This window comes from Drosophila grimshawi, unplaced genomic scaffold (genome assembly GCF_018153295.1).
Source record: "Drosophila grimshawi isolate 15287-2541.00 unplaced genomic scaffold, ASM1815329v1 contig_1377, whole genome shotgun sequence".
Classification (NCBI taxonomy): Eukaryota; Metazoa; Arthropoda; class Insecta; order Diptera; family Drosophilidae; genus Drosophila; species Drosophila grimshawi.
Window position 1 is genome coordinate 9852361 of NW_025062900.1, and position 18355 is coordinate 9870715.

At 39.8% G+C, this 18355-nt stretch overlaps 1 protein-coding gene across 1 annotated transcript; it reads right to left on the reverse strand.

The window, feature by feature from the left end:
• Positions 1-271: 271 nt before the first annotated feature.
• Positions 272-9943, reverse strand: LOC6561763 (CD109 antigen). Its single transcript, XM_032735987.2, has 16 exons — positions 9442-9943; positions 5964-6141; positions 5423-5901; positions 4779-5109; positions 4431-4714; positions 4089-4200; positions 3881-4027; positions 3694-3817; positions 3498-3635; positions 3023-3436; positions 2830-2961; positions 2353-2771; positions 1913-2260; positions 1323-1856; positions 796-1249; positions 272-703 (listed from the first exon to the last, which is right to left on the reverse strand). The coding sequence occupies exons 1-16, from the start codon at positions 9519-9521 to the stop codon at positions 486-488; spliced, it is 4392 nt and encodes a 1463-aa protein (XP_032591878.1). The 5' UTR covers positions 9522-9943; the 3' UTR covers positions 272-485.
• Between the last annotated feature and the right edge of the window lie 8412 nt (positions 9944-18355).

Here is an 18355-nt window from a genome sequence, read left to right on the forward strand (position 1 = left end):
TTTTACAACTGCAAATTTTATTTTGGAACTTATTAACAAATGCTCCACTGTTGTCTCCTATTTAAGCGATTTGCTAAAGGCCCTAAATATATCGGAGCACAGAGAAATTATAACAAGAGGTTACAAATATTTTGTAATGGCATATTGTTTGACCTATATTATTAGGCCTGCTAGGCCAAACTATTGCATTCATTTTGTTCGTTGATCACAAATTATTTATAAATTGTTCTCTCTTTTTGTTTTAATAAAAATAAAATTAAAACAGAATGTATATTTTATAATGCCACAACACAGTTTTCGTTGACGTCTTTTAATGATTGTTAACTGTTTTTATTATTGGCAACTTTTAGCATCGTTAAAATTAGTTGGGTTTAGTTCACGGTTTATCCTAAATCTAACTTATTAATTAGATGAGTGGTTTTTTGTTAAAGCTTCCGTTGATGTCGTCGGCTCCACTTGATTGGAACACCTCCGTTTTCTTCTTTCTAACAGTGCAATTGTAATAAAATAGCTATGGCCATCAATAGCATTGCTATTGTTGCCTGGTTGTTAGCTGAATTACGACCTGCTATGGCCGTATAGTCATCTGGGCGACGGGACTCACGTTTCTCGGCCTTCTCACAGAAGTCGCCACAATTTGCATGCTCGCAAAGATCGCAAATATTCGATTTGGGCGCCCGATAAAACTGTCTGGCGCGACGAGCTGAAAGTCGACAAGTTTAATATTATATAGAGTAGTAATAGATTAAATATTAAATATAAACTGAGAGCTTAAAAATCTAAAGGTGAACCTACCGTTATCATAGTAATCATACATCACAACTGGCACTGGTCGATGCTTTGTCACCTTCACCGTTTTGTATGCATGCAACGTGGGGCACACTTCCCGCCTGTCCAAGTAATCAAAGTAGATGATGACTTTGGTGTCGCGCTGCTGTGTCTCCACCTTTTTGATGCGCTCACTCGACTCCAGCGTGGGCAGTGTATCCGTGTCGACGACAAAGCCACTCGGCAGATACACTTCCATCACAGCCATATTGGAGCGTTCGGCATCGCCCGGCACAGATACAAAACTGGCGCAGGCCGATAAATGCAGATAATCCGCATGCGAATTCCGATTCACGGTTGGATCGAGCACAAATCGGGGCCAGGCACTTGTCACATTCGTATTGTATCTGTAGCTCACCTGGGCCAGTGCCAAACCGCGTCCAGTAGCCGAAACACTCACGTTCTTAATATTGCTGGGCAGCTAAACAAAAGAAAGATTGAAGATTTCATGAGTCAAACTTCATCTTGCTCGATTCCAAATTAAAATAGTTTACCTCAACACTTTGCAGAGCCAGTGAGTTCTCCGAGTTGACATTAAGTATGGTCTCAGCACCCTCGCCATAATGAAAACCTATCTGCACATTATTTCCCTGACTGGAGAAGCGTTCGGCAAACATGAGCAATGCCTGTAGACCTACAACAGTGTCCTGTGAGGCAACAAAACCACCGAATACATTCCGCTGATCCATTAGCCAGTTCAGCACTGGCAAAGCATCGCCCACGAGATTGTTTTCCAGCAGAGTGAGAGCTGCATAGGCAGAGATCTCAATGTTGACACTACGTGTGGTATTATACCAAGGAGATTGTTGCTCCGTCGCTGGAGCCGTCTTATTCCACCATTTGCGTCCATCGGCATTGGTGGCCATTGAATCCAGACGCTGCAGGAAAGCAGCCTTGGCATTATGATTGGCACGTGAGAGCACATAGGTGCCTATGGCCATGGCATGCAGATTGCTCGATGTGTCCAAGCCACGGGCGATGAAATCCAGCGCCTTATTAATATTATTCCGATACTCGGCATGAGCTTCCTGTAAGCGCGATGCAATTTAGTATTTGCTCAACAGATTGTCGGCAATTATCTTACCACATTCTCCAACATGGCCAAGGTAACAAATGCAGTCAAACTTATGCCACCATCATCGAACTGCTCGAAAATATCGCCATTCTCCTCGTAGCCACCATTTCCAGACTGCACGCTGGCCAAGTAGGCCAAAGCGGTTTGCAGCACATGCTCATCTACTTGAATGTAGGGCGTTGCCTGCTTTAGGGATCTGGCCACATAGGCAGTTAACCATGTGGAGCTTTGCTTAATAGACAGTCCAAAGGCACTGAAAGCACCATTCTCATGACGATAGTAGAGCAACCGCTGATAGCCCACCGCCAAATTCTTGGTTGCAGTCATTTCCACATCTGGAGTCAGCTGACGCAGGCGCTGCAAAGAGTTAACGTTTTGAAAGTATGCAATTTATATGACATGGCTTTATATGCCATATATAATGGCCATATTGTTTATGTAAAACTTACACCCAAGTAACGCAGCACCATTAGATTGGGCACAAAGTTGACCATGGTCTGTTCGCCGCAGCCAGTGGGCAAACGGATGAGCTGCTGGAGATTGCCCACAATGCTGCCCATCAGATCACCCACAGCACTAACTTCAATGCTCGTCGAGTCGGGTATCGCATTCCGTGGTACTTTAATGGTAACATTTTGTTTTCTCTGCGCATTCGAGTTCAACTCGAAGAGGAAGCCACGATTAACACGCTCCGTGGCACCGGAATGCTCGACCATCAGAGTGCGTTCCACAGAGTCGCCAGCTTGAGAAGTGGCTGCCACTGCTTTAACGGGAAGTGCACCCACACGTCTTGGTGTCACAATGAACGAGACGGTGCGTGCCGACTTGCCTGGCACTTGAATGGTGCGACGACTGTAGAGTTCCAGTTCTGCAAATGTATAGACATTAGGTAAGACACACTATTCTTTAATCCAGACTTAACGTACTGGGCTTAGTTAGCTGCTTGATGTCCAGTTCTGGAAAATCAAAGTCCTGTGCCGTATTATAGAAGGTCACATCAACGCTTAGATCACTATCCCGATTATTATGCACCACAAAAGGCAGAGCAATGAGCTCATCTGGGGAAAAAGAAGAACAGGATTAATTGCACAAATCTATATTAATTTAATTCAAATATACCCTTGCGTATGGTGTAGGGTAGATCTGTGGCTATGTAGAACTCCTTGTAAGCCTCCAGTTTGCTGCTGGGCGCATTCAAGCCCAAGCCATTGACTGGGTCCAAAGTGAAGGCAGTCAAGAGCCACGAGGTCATGTCGCTGGGTATGCGTCGATGTATCGTATTGCGACCATCGCTGCTCGCCGAGATGTTGAGGAAGAGCCAAGTCTCAGCCGGATCACGCATGACATGCACTCTCGGATTATGCCAATAGGGTTTCGGGGTATACGAGAATGCATAGCGTCCCTTGCCGGGTGGCAGTGTATTCACCTCGATCTTGTGCGCAGGTCCAATATCGGTTTTCCGCACAGCTGTTAATTTATCCTCTTCCATGGTGGTGGCGCTATCGCGTCCTATCGATGGTGTCGTCTCTGCCTCTGTACAAGTTACAATTATTATTAATATAATCAACTCAAACAATTCAAGTGTTTGGTTTACCCTTCTCCACAATGTAATCCGTATTGGACATGGTTATAACTCCAGATTCTTTGCCGGGCGAACCCACGGGCGTATTCACGTCACTGAGCTCATAGGCATAGAGGGCATCCATCAAACGATCGTGTGTTAGATCATGGCCTGGAAAAGATTACACAAGTTAGATCATTGGATAAGAGTGTTGTTTAGTTCAGCTTACCGCTTCGTAGCGATGCCGCATTTTGATCGACAACCATGAGTCCCACATAGGAGTAGGGCTTAGTGCTGATACTTATGTCTATATCTTGGCCGGGTGGTGCTTTAATCGGCGCCTCAATTTGCACCTGAAGGAAGAGTTTGAATATTAGTCAAATTAGACGCTTATTAAGTTATATAGTTTCACTCACAGCATTCAAGAGATTCTCCTCGAATTGTATGATCTGCTCATCGTACACGAATTCACCATTGACAACCATATAAACGAGCAACTTGGCGCGTGGCATCATCGCAAATGAAGCCAAAACCTTGATGGTATGATAATTATTATCGGCCACCTAAATATGGATGAAACAATTATAATAATTCAAATAGGGTCAAGAGCGTTTCTTTACTCACATCCACAGTGCGCGATAGTATAATGTCACCACGTCCCACAATCTGATACATAAAGTATTTCATGGGCTCATTGGAACGCACAGCAATAGCAATTTCCTGGTTAACCATGGGCCTGTAATATAAACATAATTCTGATTAATTTTTATGTTCGAATCTTAAATAGAGTTTTATTTAGATGTGAAACCATAATCAAACAAGAATTGATTTTAAGACTGGGTTCTGTTTTGATAGAATGTGGGCTCTTTAAATTCTCAAATAATTTTGTTTTACTCATCGTAGCAGCTCTATAAGTTTAGATTAAAATTATCTTTTGAATGAGCTCATTATTTTAATGTCACTTACTTGTCATTTAGCACCTTGGCTGTTATGTAATTCTTGGTGTGCAAATTTTTTCTCGGCACTTTGCCTACTTCGCTAATAACACCCAAATAGTCAACAATAATGGAATGAAACTCATCGCGATCCCCAATTGGCACAGTGAACTTCATCTTGATCTCGCCACGTGAATCCAGTCTGTATACGGTTCGATTATACATTTCACTGCTGCCATAAACATTTGTCAAATAGGCGGTGATCTCCGGATTGAAATCCCTCAACGGAGTACCATCGTTCCGAGCAATGCGTGCCTATATGTACAGATCGAAGTATATTATTAAATTATAATTTTAATAAATATAGCTGGCTACTTACCGTGGCCTCAAAAGGCACGCCTGGTATGTAATAGCTGGGCAGCTTGACAGTCTCTATGCGAAAGTGATTTAAATATAGGGTAAGCACCGTGGAATAGTTTTGCACCGATCCTGTGGAGCGCTCCTCAACCAATGCATCCAACAGATACTGTCGCTCATAGTCCTGTTTCAGTCGCAGCTCCTGCTCAATGTCAAACTCAAAATAGGCGCTACCATCGATGGGCACCACTTTCCTGGTGATCAAATCATTGACAAATGGCTGCAGCGAGCCAAAGAAAGTCGGGTAAATTGAGAGAGTTGCCTCGCCCACAATGGGCTGACCAAAGGCATAGCTGTGTGAAGAAAAGTTAGAACATTACTCCCAGCTGAAGACTATTAGCATTAGTATTGCCAATTCTGCTTTTATATAGCTTATTTATATTGAATGCTTTAAGCAGAATTTGCAACAGGTTTTCTATTAGCACTGAATAAAAAAACTGTGTTGCGTTTTTTTTATACTTTGTTTCTGGTTTTTGCTTGCTCAACATTAACAACATTAGTGAAAGGTTTTTTTGTTTTAATCTTTGAAAAGTCATAAATTATTCAATCAACAAGATTTCCTGACGCTAAAGCTGGTATTTTGTTTCAATGTCAGTTAGCACTCACTGCGCTTTTATAGTAGCTGCAATCTTGCCATCCTTGTAGATGGCCTTTCGCGGCGTATCAATATCCACCACAAACTTTGGCAATATGTGATCCAATATCTCAAAGTTTTGCTTGTGCTGCTGCTCGGCCACATCGACAATTATGGACCAGTCACCAAAGCGTGGATAATCGGACAACTGCAGCTCATTGGAGTAGATGGCATTCGTTAGGCGTATATCCTTATAGCTTCTAATGAGATTATTTCCTGAATCACGGATCTCCACATTGACACGACCATAACCGCGAGCGGGTTTCAGATTCGCATCGAGCAGTAAAATACGATAATGCATCAGATCACCTGGCTTATAGATACTCTTGTCGGTTTGCACCAGCACCGTGTGCTGTTTGGCCTCAAAGTGCAATTGGGTCTCATTGGTGAAGATAATGCCGCTCAAGCCCTCCGCTGTCAGACGATAACGATCAGCTTTTAGCGCTGGCAACTGTGGGAAGGTTAGAGTAGTTCAAAGTAATGACTCAATTATGGATTGATGCAAAAGTTCACCTCAAAGTGCAGCAGCTGCGTTGAATAGGGCCTCAATTCGACGGTCTTGAAATCCGTATACGTACTGCTCAAAATGCCAACTTTAACTCTGGCGGGCTCCGCTGCCTTGTGTATGCTCACTGCCACATGGTACTGCGAGTTGGGTCTCACTGTATTCGGCGCAATTATGGTATAGAGGCTAGAAAAACCAAAAAAAAAAAAAAAGTATAAAAAAAATAGAAACAAAAACAAAACGAAACAAAGAGTAACATAAATCGTTTTCAACTTAATGCAGCAGATGAAATAAATAAAGACAATGTTCCGCAAAGCGTATTACACCTATACTATATAGTCTTTGCTGGCATGGCATCTGAATCTGTTGCTCTTTCGGTTGTTTTCGTTTTTCTATTCATTCAACGCGCTTAACGGAAGATGTGTACTTAAACAATACCATGGGGTAATGTACTATTGCTTGAGTTCGAGTTCGAGTGCGAGTGCGAGTTCGGGTCAGCGTCTTTGAGAGACCGCGTTTCGGTTTCGGTTTTGATTCATGTCGGAAATGGCATTTGGAGGCGCTGTTGCGGCTGCGACAATAACTATTTTTTGTGGTTTTCCTACAACTACTACTACAACCTACAAAATCGACTTTGGCGTGAAGTATTCCTCATTTGATATAACAACAATTGCTGCTGCCGGTTGGATGAGTCAAGCTTCTGACACTTAAGTTAAATACGAGCTACCTCAAAAAGTTGTGTTTAATTAAGTTCAAACTTTTACATTGTAAGCTGAGGTAATTATTTGATTAAAATAATTGAATAATAAATTTAATGATGAGTCTAGTAATTTTTTGCTGTATTAATCAAATGGATTAAGATGTGATTCTTAAATATATATAAACATGTTTGGAGTCAATAATGACTAATAATATTTAAGTAACAATTTTGAATTGAGTGACTACAATGCTGAGAAGCTTTGAATAAGCATAAGATTAAGTAAATATACAACACAGTAGGGAGCGCAGAATACGAGCACAAAAATGAGTTGTTCAGTTAAACATCTCATTTCAATAATATTTAAATTATATAATTTTATTCATAATCATAGCGTTTGAAAAGTTAAATAATAGTTAGTCAGAAAAAGGTAAAGTTTGTTAATACGTTTAAGGTATTCTCTTTAAGCATACGTCAAAACTCTGGAACTAAATACTTGGCAAAATTTGTAATAATTTCAGCAAACAAATTGGCCACAAAATGCAGTTGGTTTTTGGATGGAGAAAGGTTTCACAACTTTTTCATCAAACATTATAAAATGTTTATTGATAGAAAATGCCAAATTCGGTGCACGACTTGCATAATTTAAACAAGTTCGCTTTAACGATTTTCGAGCGCAACTCAACTGTTCGTTTTTGGGCTTTGAGGGAATCAAATTTTGTTGCTGCTTTCCAGTTAACTTGTTGGGCATTTAAGGTAAGTTGCGACCGACCAACGATGCGGGCTATTCGTTTTATACACCTCTGATTTTTTTATATTATTATTTCTCTGCTTTGATTGTACAATTTATAGACTGGTTAACTGTGTCGTGTTCGTACTTCTCTCTCTCTGTCTGTGGGTCTGCCTGTTTTTGTCTGTTTTGTCTGGCATTTTGGCGTAATTCACCGTTTGCTTAGTTGTTCTAATTTCAATTGCTGCCACCGCTTAACCTGTTCCCACATTTTCTTTTTGTGTTTATGTCACGATTTGTTAGGCGGACAAACAGGTTCCCAGAGTTCACTTAGCCAAAATGGCAGAAAAAAATTAAACAATTTCGCTTTTTTTCTTTAAATTCGCCACAAAATGCAGTGACTGAGATAGATAGATAGACAGAGAGACAGAAAGAGAGAGATATACATACAGGGGTTTCACATGATTGCATCGTGTTAAGCGTCGCGTTAAATGTCGGCTTTAAGCAGTTGATATCAACTTAATTTAATGGAATGTACAAGCAAATAAATAAATATATTCATAATATTGCCTTGAGCTGCACCTTATATGGCAAGAGAATTCAACTTGCAAGTGTTGGACAACAGCTGAACCCTAAGCCATATATGTACCGATCAAGGAGAGTGGGAGACAGAGAGAGAGTAGTAGCAAAAAATTCAGCAAACGCCAACGTTACTTCTTAACAAAATCAATCAATCAGAATTCTACGAATCTAAAATCACTCGAATACATTTGTACATTCATTCATTCAACTGGTCAGCTTGACTGACAGACACTCAAGGTTAGCCATCGGAAGTCAAGCAGTAAATAAGTGTATTATTCAATGTGTCACCTAGCATTAGGGTGGCTCGCAATCACACCGCTTAAGCGCATATGAAATGTTAATGGATATATGTAATTTGTTAGCTAACTCAAAAAACACACTCAATATATGAATCCTCTAAAAGGCATTTGCTTATAAGGCATATTGCATCACCCTGGCGAATTAAGACCAATGAAATTAATATTTGCGTAGGTCGACGAAAATCTCGCCAATCTCAGCTTGAGTTTATTTTTGTCTTATAGCTGTTTTATATCTAACCGGCAAGAATACCTGTACATTGCATTAAGAAGATAAAATACTCTATCAAATATACAAATTGAATAGCCAATTAATATGAACGCGAATAACTTAAAACACAAAATCTTTAATTTATAGTAAAATGCAGCACAAATTCAACTTAAAACTGTTGTTGACTAAATGAGAATCATTAAGATATCTCCAAAAGGTTTCCTTCACCTAGAGTATAATGAGTTAAACGAGTTTAATAGAGTATATTTGTTCTTGATCAATAATAACAGATGAGTCAGCCAGTTGAAACGCGTCTCTTTAGATGGCATGTGTATTATTGGCTAAAAGTCACCGACGAATAGTATATACTCTGCTCAGCAAACGCATAACATCTCAAAGTACAGCTTACTAAAGTCTCTTGATATAAAACCATATTATATTTAAGTGATTCTTTTTTAATTTACGTCAAACAATATGTTTTGTTGTCCTAATCCATACTAAAATCTTTGGTCTGTAGTGTTAATGTCATGCCAATATCTGATTGCATATAAAACATCAAACAAATCCCCTGGGGATGCTTCGTGCTCAATTTATTTTATGCTAATTTCGTTTGATTACAACTTGTAAATTATATGGCACATGGATAGGATGGATAATGAGTTGCTCAGCAGCCGGTTGTCAATTTTTTGGGCTGCGTGTTCACACACAATAACTCAAAGAAATGCGGTTCGTTGCTTAAGTCTTTTGTTTTTTTGTATTATTTTTTTTTTATTTTATGTTTTTGGGATTTCGTCTCAGTTAAGTGGCGTGATGTCATTTCCAATGTTTGTTATTTGTATAAGATTGTGTGCGCAACTCGTCACCTGAATTTGTCACACATTCATTGTCAGCTATCCATACATTATGAGTGTGGGAGTCGTTATTCATATATATGCGTGTAAATGATTGTTGTATTGTAGAATTTACTAACCCCTGAGCAGCTGTTAACGCTGGCACCAGCAAAAGTAAACAACTTATGATTGCAAGCACAAAATTACACATTTTTAACATTTTGTATTTGTTTTAATTATTTCTAAATACGTTTCTTAATTAGCTTGATCAACTTTATGTTATATATTGCAAGCACACATTATATACGAATTTTAAATATATATATTCATTTCGTATATCGTTGACTGGCTTTTTTCGGGTTTTTGTTTCTTGTCGTGTGGGCAGTCGACAATTTTTGCTCTCGCGTGTGTTTGACCACACCGCTCACTGCACTCGCCGTCAGTTAACTTGGCTTAAAGCTTGATTTGGCTTGTTTGCTGTTGTTGCTTCACTTGTTCAAACCAGCACCACCACCAGCCGCAGCAGCAGCACCGTTCGAGATTCGCGATTGCGACAACTTCCAAAACAGACGGCCTTTTGTAGCTCACGTTTTTTGTTTCACTTTCGATTCGGGAAGCACTTCCACCTGTTTTCCGTTCGCGCTGTTGTTCGTTCGTAAGCTCGCACTCAACTGATTATTTTGTTTTAGCCAGACTTTAGCATTAGCCGCATTTTAAGCTGCTTGTTGAGCGGCAGCAGTGGTGCTTGAGCTTTAGCGTGGGCAAACAGCTTTGTGGCAGTCGATTGGTTGTTGTCTTTGCTAAGACAAATTGTGCAAATCCCAAAGAACTCAGTTGTCCCAAGATTTGGCGGAGTTGATGGTATTTTAATATTTATAAAAATATTTAATATGGAAACCACCACGTTGAAAAATAATAATTATTACTTAAAGTAAGCACAATACTTTCTAGATTTGATTTTATACACATTTTTTCTAAATGAAAGAAACTAGTTTCTAGAAGTTTAAAGCAAGCTTTGTGTTTTCTTAAGCATTATTTTCTTAGATATATGCCGTACTTATTTAAGTAAATATTTCTTTAAATTAAAATGTACTTATTATCAAATATTACTGATTATATATGATATATATATAATATTTAGATGTTATTTTAAATTGTTCAGTTTAAGAGGCTGATTTAAAAGCGCGCCATGCAAAAACATAAATAGATAGTTACATGCTTGTTCGCTCTTGTAGATTATGAGAGCGAACTGGTTAGCACAGCTGAATTTGTGGTTGAAGTCTGTGCTACTTAGTTGGTGACGAGCTTTTTAGCTAAGTATCAGAAATAAGACTAGAATATGAAATGTTGGTTGGTGTTTCAACTGCCCGCTTGACGCCTTGATGGATATTAGGATATTGGATCATCCCGATTGTTAACGATGATTTTACAAAGAAATTGTGTAATTTACAAATTATTTTAAATACTATTCTTGTAATTATAAAATCAAAGCAATCAGACGCAAACTGAAATAGTTAGTGCATAAACCTTTTGTATCTTAGCCAAACTCACCAACAACATGTGGCTTTCATTTAGGCAAACAAGTATCAGCATCAAGCTACCATTTCAAAGAGTTTCCATGAAAATAGTCGGCCTAAAATCAAGTTTGACTTCCTTGCATGATTTTTTACAGTGTATTCAACTGGACAACACTAAATGGCGGACAAACATACACAAATACAATCGGACCATGTATTCTAACATCAATATTGCAATGCCATTTGACATTTGTTATGGGCGACGAGCGCAAAACGATGCCGACTATATAGAAGAAGGACAACGGATGAACAGACCAGGAAGAAGAGCGAGGGCCAGGGAATGAGAATGAAATGGGAATGGGAATGAGAATATGGTGTGCAGGGAGCACCAGCAAATGTAGCCGGTCAAACGGAGTGATTTTTATTGGCTTGTTGCTTTTTCGATTCACTGATAAATTGTTAATGTCACACCGCACACAAACATAGAGACACACACATACATACACACGGACATATGTCCGTAAAATGCAATGTTACGAATTTATTATTTATGTGGCGCTAAGCTTTGTACAACATCCCAGCCACCCCCATCCACGTCACCATAGAGACTGAAAGCAACCCAATGATAATATTTTCGGGTTACAAATTTTGTGTCGCATAAAATTGCATTTGATGTGTGCATAGGAAATTGCACTGCAATAACAACAAGTGCAACATTAGAAGCGTAGCATGCAGTGCGGTGAGTTTAATAAATCAAACAGTCGGGTTAGGTCAGGGCAGATGCACTGTGCAAATAAAGAGCTGCTCGGAACTCTGTTTTTATTTATTAACATTAACTATAATACATTTGTACATATAAATAATATATCAATTAATCATAAAATAAACAGCACTAGCTGTATACAACTAGAATTATAAAGAACTCAAGTGGATTACATATTTTATTATTATTTTGTTTTTAAACACAATAAACTTTTCTGTATCCCTACATAAGCCCCACAAAGTCGAATACAGGTTCTATATCAATATGTAGAATAGTGTGTATACTTATTTTCTGAGTGTAGATATGTAGATATGTTTACTGTTGGTTTGCTGGCAATTAATGCAGCTGCCAAAACAAGCAAGCGACCCTTGTGCAATTCGCACTTTAATTAATTAGACATTCATTTTCAGTTGCAGCAGCAATAACAACAACAACTGCAGTAGTCAGCCAGCCAACTACCTCTGAGGTGGCATTTCCACTCCCCGCTGACTGGTCGACAATTCAGCTATTCACCTGTCTGAATGTCTGTTTGTTTGTCTGTCAGTTTGGCTGTCTGTTTGTCGGTTTGTCGCTTTGTAATGTGCACCGAGTTTGTCCCATTGGTATAAGGCAATGGCGTTGGCATCCATTATGCTTCGCAGGCGTAATAAATTAGCAGAAACATGCCACTAAAATGGCCCGAGCCCACGCCCACTTGCCCCAGTGGCGCTGACCTGCACCTGTAAAATGCTGTCAATGCAGTTCCACATGCCGCATACCACATGCAATTCCATTTTGATGCAAACAACAGCACGCCTGGGATTTGCTCTGGGATTTGCGCACAATGTGTTTAGCGACAAACAACTCTCTCTCCACACGGACATCCTTTGAACTTCACGATGATGAGATGAGAACAAGCTCAAATCTGTTTAATCCTAATCCAAATACCATTCAAACCAAACAACTTAAATGGAATGCTAGCATGCGTAGCTAAAAATTTAACTTGAAATCAGCTGCTGTAGGACTGAGTAGTGTTGAATAATGTAAAATTATCTTTAAATGTCAAATCTAAAAAATAAATAAGTAAACTCAATTGTATTTTTCAGTGTTCGAGTGTTTTGAAATCAATTATTATCATTTTATCACATACATAAAACTTATTTAAATAATAAGTTAGACAATTTGCTTAATTTTATATATTAATTGTTTTCCATTATAGATGTCTCCCTCTGATTTATTTATTTCATGACAAACTCCAATATCCTTTGCAAAGCTTATTAAAACTTCTGACATCAGACTCACAAAGCAATACGGAGAGAGAGGGAGGGAAAGAAAGACCGTCGACTTGCAGCCTTATCATTGAGTTCGATTGGGGTGGCGGCTGGGTGGCTGGACAATAGGGGAAGATACAGCATGTGGCATGTGGTGTGTTTGGATATCAGATAGAATTCGTCTTCTTGCAGCTGGTCGTTGCAGCACTGTATTTCCATTCTTTTCTCTTTTGTATTTTGTTGCTTGCGCACTTTTCATCTTGGCGCTGCATACGAAATTTATGGGTTTTATTATGTGATTTATGAAATGTGCGCTGTCCGCGACGGAGGCAACCAGCTCGGGGTACGCGTCTCACAGGATTTTTACGCCGGAAATGTGCCCATCGACTGCGTGTTAAGTCTCGCACACACAGACACACACACACACACACGCACGCCTACATGTATGTGCAACACTCTTGCGGAAAGTGTGGTTTGGGGTGAGTGTGCATGTGTGTGTGTGTGTTTCTTCTTTTATTATTGCCCGCCAGTTTTTATTGCGACTGCTTCGCTTCGTGTTTTACTTATTTAATTTCTCAGCTAGCCGACGTTGTCCTTTCCATTGACAGGACAAAAGCGTACGTCAGCTCGCGCCCGAACACATTGATATAGAGCTTTCGAGGCGCTGCGTCGTTAATGTGAAGCCCCGGTATACCAACCAACCCTACCACCCTAGCCAGCTACCCCTTGTCCATCCATAATGCAAGGATACGCTTTGCTGGACCCCAATAACGGCATCTAACCAAAAACGTGCTATAAATTCCAATCAGAGTCGCCACAGTGTCGTGCATTGCAGCCCATTGTCAATCAACACGCATACACATACGCACACACACGCATACACATACGCACACACACACACACATTCCCACACACAACAACTGGCCGCGTATGCCGCTCTGCGTATTTACATTTCCGGACGAGTCATGTGAGCTGCTGTTGCCGCTGCATGGGGCACAGGTGCTCACAGCTTGCCCACTTAGAGTTGAGTGCATTTCGTGTTCTTTTTTGTTGTTTGTATTTTTATTGCGTGACACGAACAGCATACAAAAGAAAGAGCAATAAATGTAGAATTTTCTGGTAAAAGCTCGATAGCACATAACTATTTTAAATTATTATTAAACGTTAATTTCAGAGCAAATACTGTGCATTAGTTGAGGGTCCTTGGAGTGTTAATTATAGATAATATTTATACAAAATATATTGCACTTGAGTTTTGAGTCGATTCTAATTGATTAATTATTTTCAAAAGTTATCCATTTAATGACCATCTCTAATAATCCCCACGTGTAGAGGCATGCGACAGTTGGGCTTAAATTGCACATGTTATTGCCGGCTGTTACCAACGTTGCCTTTGTGGCCGGTTTCCACTTTCAGTTTAAAGCGCCCAAATAAAAGAAAATTTATTGCACTTTTGCAATTATTGCAAAGCAAAGCCATAACCGAGAAAGCCAAACCGACCTATGGAGCTTGACATTGCCCGAGGCCGGCTGTTTCACGCCTCGCTAACTTGCCAGTGGGTGGCACCCACACACAGAGAGAGAGAGAGAGAGAGAGAGAGAGAGAGAGAGACTGTGGTTGTAGGGACGAGGGTCCAACCCGAGGGGTTACTCAAGGCCAGAAATTTTATTTTTATTGTGCTCGACACTTAACTTTATTAATTTTCCAACCAATGACGAGTGCTGTTTACAACGCGTTGTGTATGGGCGGGAGGGCGGACACACAGAGAGGGAGTGGTTTGGGGGTATAGTAATCCATTACCGCAGGTGCCGTAAAAATGCTTAGTTTACGATATGCGATTAACGCGAAACAAGTGCGCCATAAAATTTGCCGCGTCCTGCCTTTTGTTTTGTTGTTGCTACGATTCTTTTAACGTTTCCCTCTTTCTTATCGGTGAAGATTAACGGTGTGGTGCGTAGTTGGTTGGGTGGTATCGCACCACCCAGCCCATCTGGTCCCCATCATTCGATTAATTTCAATAAAACGAAAATTTCAGTCTGCCGCTTTCGTCGTTGTTGTGTCATCAAATGCTTTCCAAACATTTGCCAATATGTCTTGCTGTCCGTCTACATGGGGTATTGTGTATAAACGTATTTGAACATAAAATGCGTGTACAAATGAATAGAGAGTCTTTTTATGGCAGCTGAACTTAAACTGTTGTTAAAGTTTTATAGAAACGTCTGCAATTAAGCAACTGTTGAAGCAGTTGATAATAAACCAGGATATGTGTTCCGGTTACTTTACTAGATTCCTAGGAATCTATGATATTCTTAGCACCTTTTAATCCCTACCCAATATATATGCCTAATATTTTATTATGTACTATTTATTAATCAAATTGAAAGATATATCTCAGTTTTGGCATGCAAATCGAGAGGGAAAACCTTGATTTAGAAGCCCATTTTTCGAAAATAGAATCAGTTTTGATAAAGTTACAGCTCTGTAAAGTTATGTCTCGTCCGCACAAGTTTATTTGTGACTTCGAGCCAAAATCATGATTTCAACTTTAAGTACAGTATTATTATAGAATTCAATATATGATTAAGAAGCCATAGTTTTTGAAAATCGGAACTCTTTGGACAAAGATAGGGATCTGGCAAGATTTGAGGTATAACTTTTATATAAATTTCTTGCCAGAATCGAGCTTTCAACTTTAAGTGTAGTAGTAATCTGGAGGTCAAACCTTAACTAAGACACGATGGTTTTTCAGATCACATTTCATGAAGATATTGCTTGAAAAGTTTTGTCCCGTCTTCAACAGCCTTGTAGGGTGCATAATATTAACATGGATTTTGTGCCCGAATAATGTTTTTAACTTTCAGTGTAGTATTATTCTAGACACCAAACCGGTTTAGTTTTGACGAAGCTATGATTTGAAAAGGGTTGAAACACGCCAAACAAAGGGATCCAACCGAAAATCGTGTAGATGTCAAATCGTGATCATGATAGTAATGCTCTGGAAATTAGCATAACTTTTCTTGTACCACTTTTTATTTTTGTAGAATTTCTACATGCATTTTGGACAAAAACTCATCCATACACTTCCCTTGACGGCACTCGCACTACAGATTACAGATAGAAAATACTCGCATACGGCGCCATAGAAAATTAGGCAGGCAAATTATGCAAAAAGCATAAGTGCAAAAAGCGGACACTTAATCACTCAACTTCCTGCCGGAAAAGGCAGCAGGCAGCAGGCAACAGCGGCAGCAGCAGCACCAGCAGCAGCCGGCAGAAGCGACACCGTCGAAAGAAATTAAACTGAAGTATGCCCCAAAACTTTGGCTCCCTTTCAAATGGCGGCGCGCTCTCCGGAGAGTCAGAGCCAAAAAGTAGAAACGGCGCTTCGCGTCCGTCGTTGCGCTTCGAAAGCACATAAATTTTAATAATTTATCCCATATTATTCCACTTAAGTCGTTTAGATTTTCATAATAAATTAATAACGACAAACGCTGCGACGTCCTTTTGGCCAGGGCCGAATACGGCGACCTTGCGGCTGGACAAACAAGCAGCTCGACTCGAGCCTGCCAGCTCCTGGCCTGGTCGCATCAATTGCCAAGGCGCAAAAGTTCTTGTGCCTCTCTGTCAGTCTGAGGGGGCAGCGACTATTAAAACGCCATAGGAAGGAAGAGACCCAACTTCTTTCTCCCATTCAGCTGCCGCTGCCGCTGCTGCTGCTGCTGCTGCTGCTGCTACTGATGATGATGATGATGATGGTGAGCGACACAATGTCGGAAGCGCCGTCGATTGGGTTAGTGGATTGTGTGGGCCTGGGGTTTTTACACAGTGCAAAATTCTGACGTCAATTGAGTATTGCATAGTTTACTTCAATTAAATTAAGTGAAATTCCTATTTAAAATTTTAAAAATTAAAAAAAAAAAAAAAAACCCGAAAAACCCCCAATTATAAATAAAAAAAAAAAAAAAAAAAAAAAAAAAAAAATTAAAAAAAAAAAAAAAAAAAAAAAAAAAAAAAAAAAAAAAATTTTTTTTTATTAATATTTTTTTTTTTTTTTTTTTTTTTTTTTTTTTTGGGAAAGGCTGTAAAACATTGCATTCATATACAAACAAAACTTAAAATATATTTTGCACATTGACTTGAGTAATTGTACATATATGTTTAATATGATTGCCAACAATTTGTTGCAGTGTAACCGGAAAAAAGGAGGGGCCAAAACGGATGTGCGTGGCTGCTACGTGCGCGTAGCTGGTCGCTGTGCTTTGTGGCTTATTTATACGCTTAATTTGCGCCACAATTTTATTTACAAATTGTTGCCAAAACGCCAAAAGTTGCGCCTTGTGGCCGGGGCAAGACTGCCACGACTGAGATTTGCGGCATTTCGGTTTATGTTTATTGTGAGACAAAAGCGGAAATTTATTGTGCTGCACGCAGCAAGGCAGCAAGGCAGCAAGGCCAAAATGGTTATCAAATGGGAGCCTGTTGGCCAAGAAGCTGTGGCAATTTATTGATGCGCACCACAATAACAACCACACACAACGCACACTCGAGGATATTGGTGAAACGCCTCGCTGATTAGCCTTGGATTCGAGTCTTCATCCCTCCCTCTCTCTTTCTGTCTCTGCGAAAAGTGCCTTTAGTTAATGCAACCACTGTTAACAGCTCGTCAAATACAATTTGCCAAGAAGCACACTTAACCACAGAACTCTAACACACACACATACACACACAGGATACTGGACACTGGGAACGCAGGAAGTTTGTTGCATACAGCTTTGGTCAGCCAGGTTGTTTATCAAATTTTGCAGTCATCGATGCTGATGCTTTCAAAGCCACGAACAAAAAGACCGCAATCATGAAACGTTTATTTATAAAATATGTGCTGGCCAGTCAAGAGGCCCCTACCACCCCGCTCCAACATCATACCACCTCGGCAGTTATCCACTTGCATATTTCCAGCATTTTCAACATCTATCAGCAGCAGACGAATGAGAAACGTTCAGTCAAGTCTCGAACTTGACATGACCTGACTACCCCCACCTCAACCGAGTCAGCTTGGCTTCACTCACCGTTCGTCTGTTACAGTTTTGACATACAGCCGCTACCATGGGCCAAAACACACACTATTTGATGCAAAAGGTAAGTTAGTAAGTAAGTAAATAAGAGGAAATCATTCTAGGTGGATGTGTGGCTAGCTGAGAAAATGGTGCCTTCCTCGAAGACAGGTTCAGCGGGCTATTCGCTTCCACCACGGAAATTTTATATTTTAGAGATTAAAAATATATTTTGTATTTGTTATAATACAACTATTACCTAAGCTAACTTTTCATGGATTTATAATTAATTGAAAATTATAATTAACATTCTTAGCTTTCATTCGATTGCTTTATGGTACATGTAAAATGTAATCACTCAGTTTTGAATACCTACTAACCAAAACTACAACATCATCATGAGATCATAAGTAAGCTCGCAGTTTATGCCACAAAATCTGTCAACTTCCAACACTGTGCTGGGCCATGTTTTA

Excerpts from the sequence above, each read along its gene's own strand:
- LOC6561763 (XM_032735987.2), bottom strand. The coding sequence starts at position 9,521 with ATGTTAAAAATGTGTAATTTTGTGCTTGCAATCATAAGTTGTTTACTT. Across the intron at positions 3,818-3,880 it reads AGGAGAATCTCTTGAATGCT|GTGCAAATTGAGGCGCCGAT; the intron begins GTGAGTGAAACT and ends CTCTTCCTTCAG. Across the intron at positions 704-795 it reads GTATGATTACTATGATAACG|CTCGTCGCGCCAGACAGTTT; the intron begins GTAGGTTCACCT and ends GTCGACTTTCAG.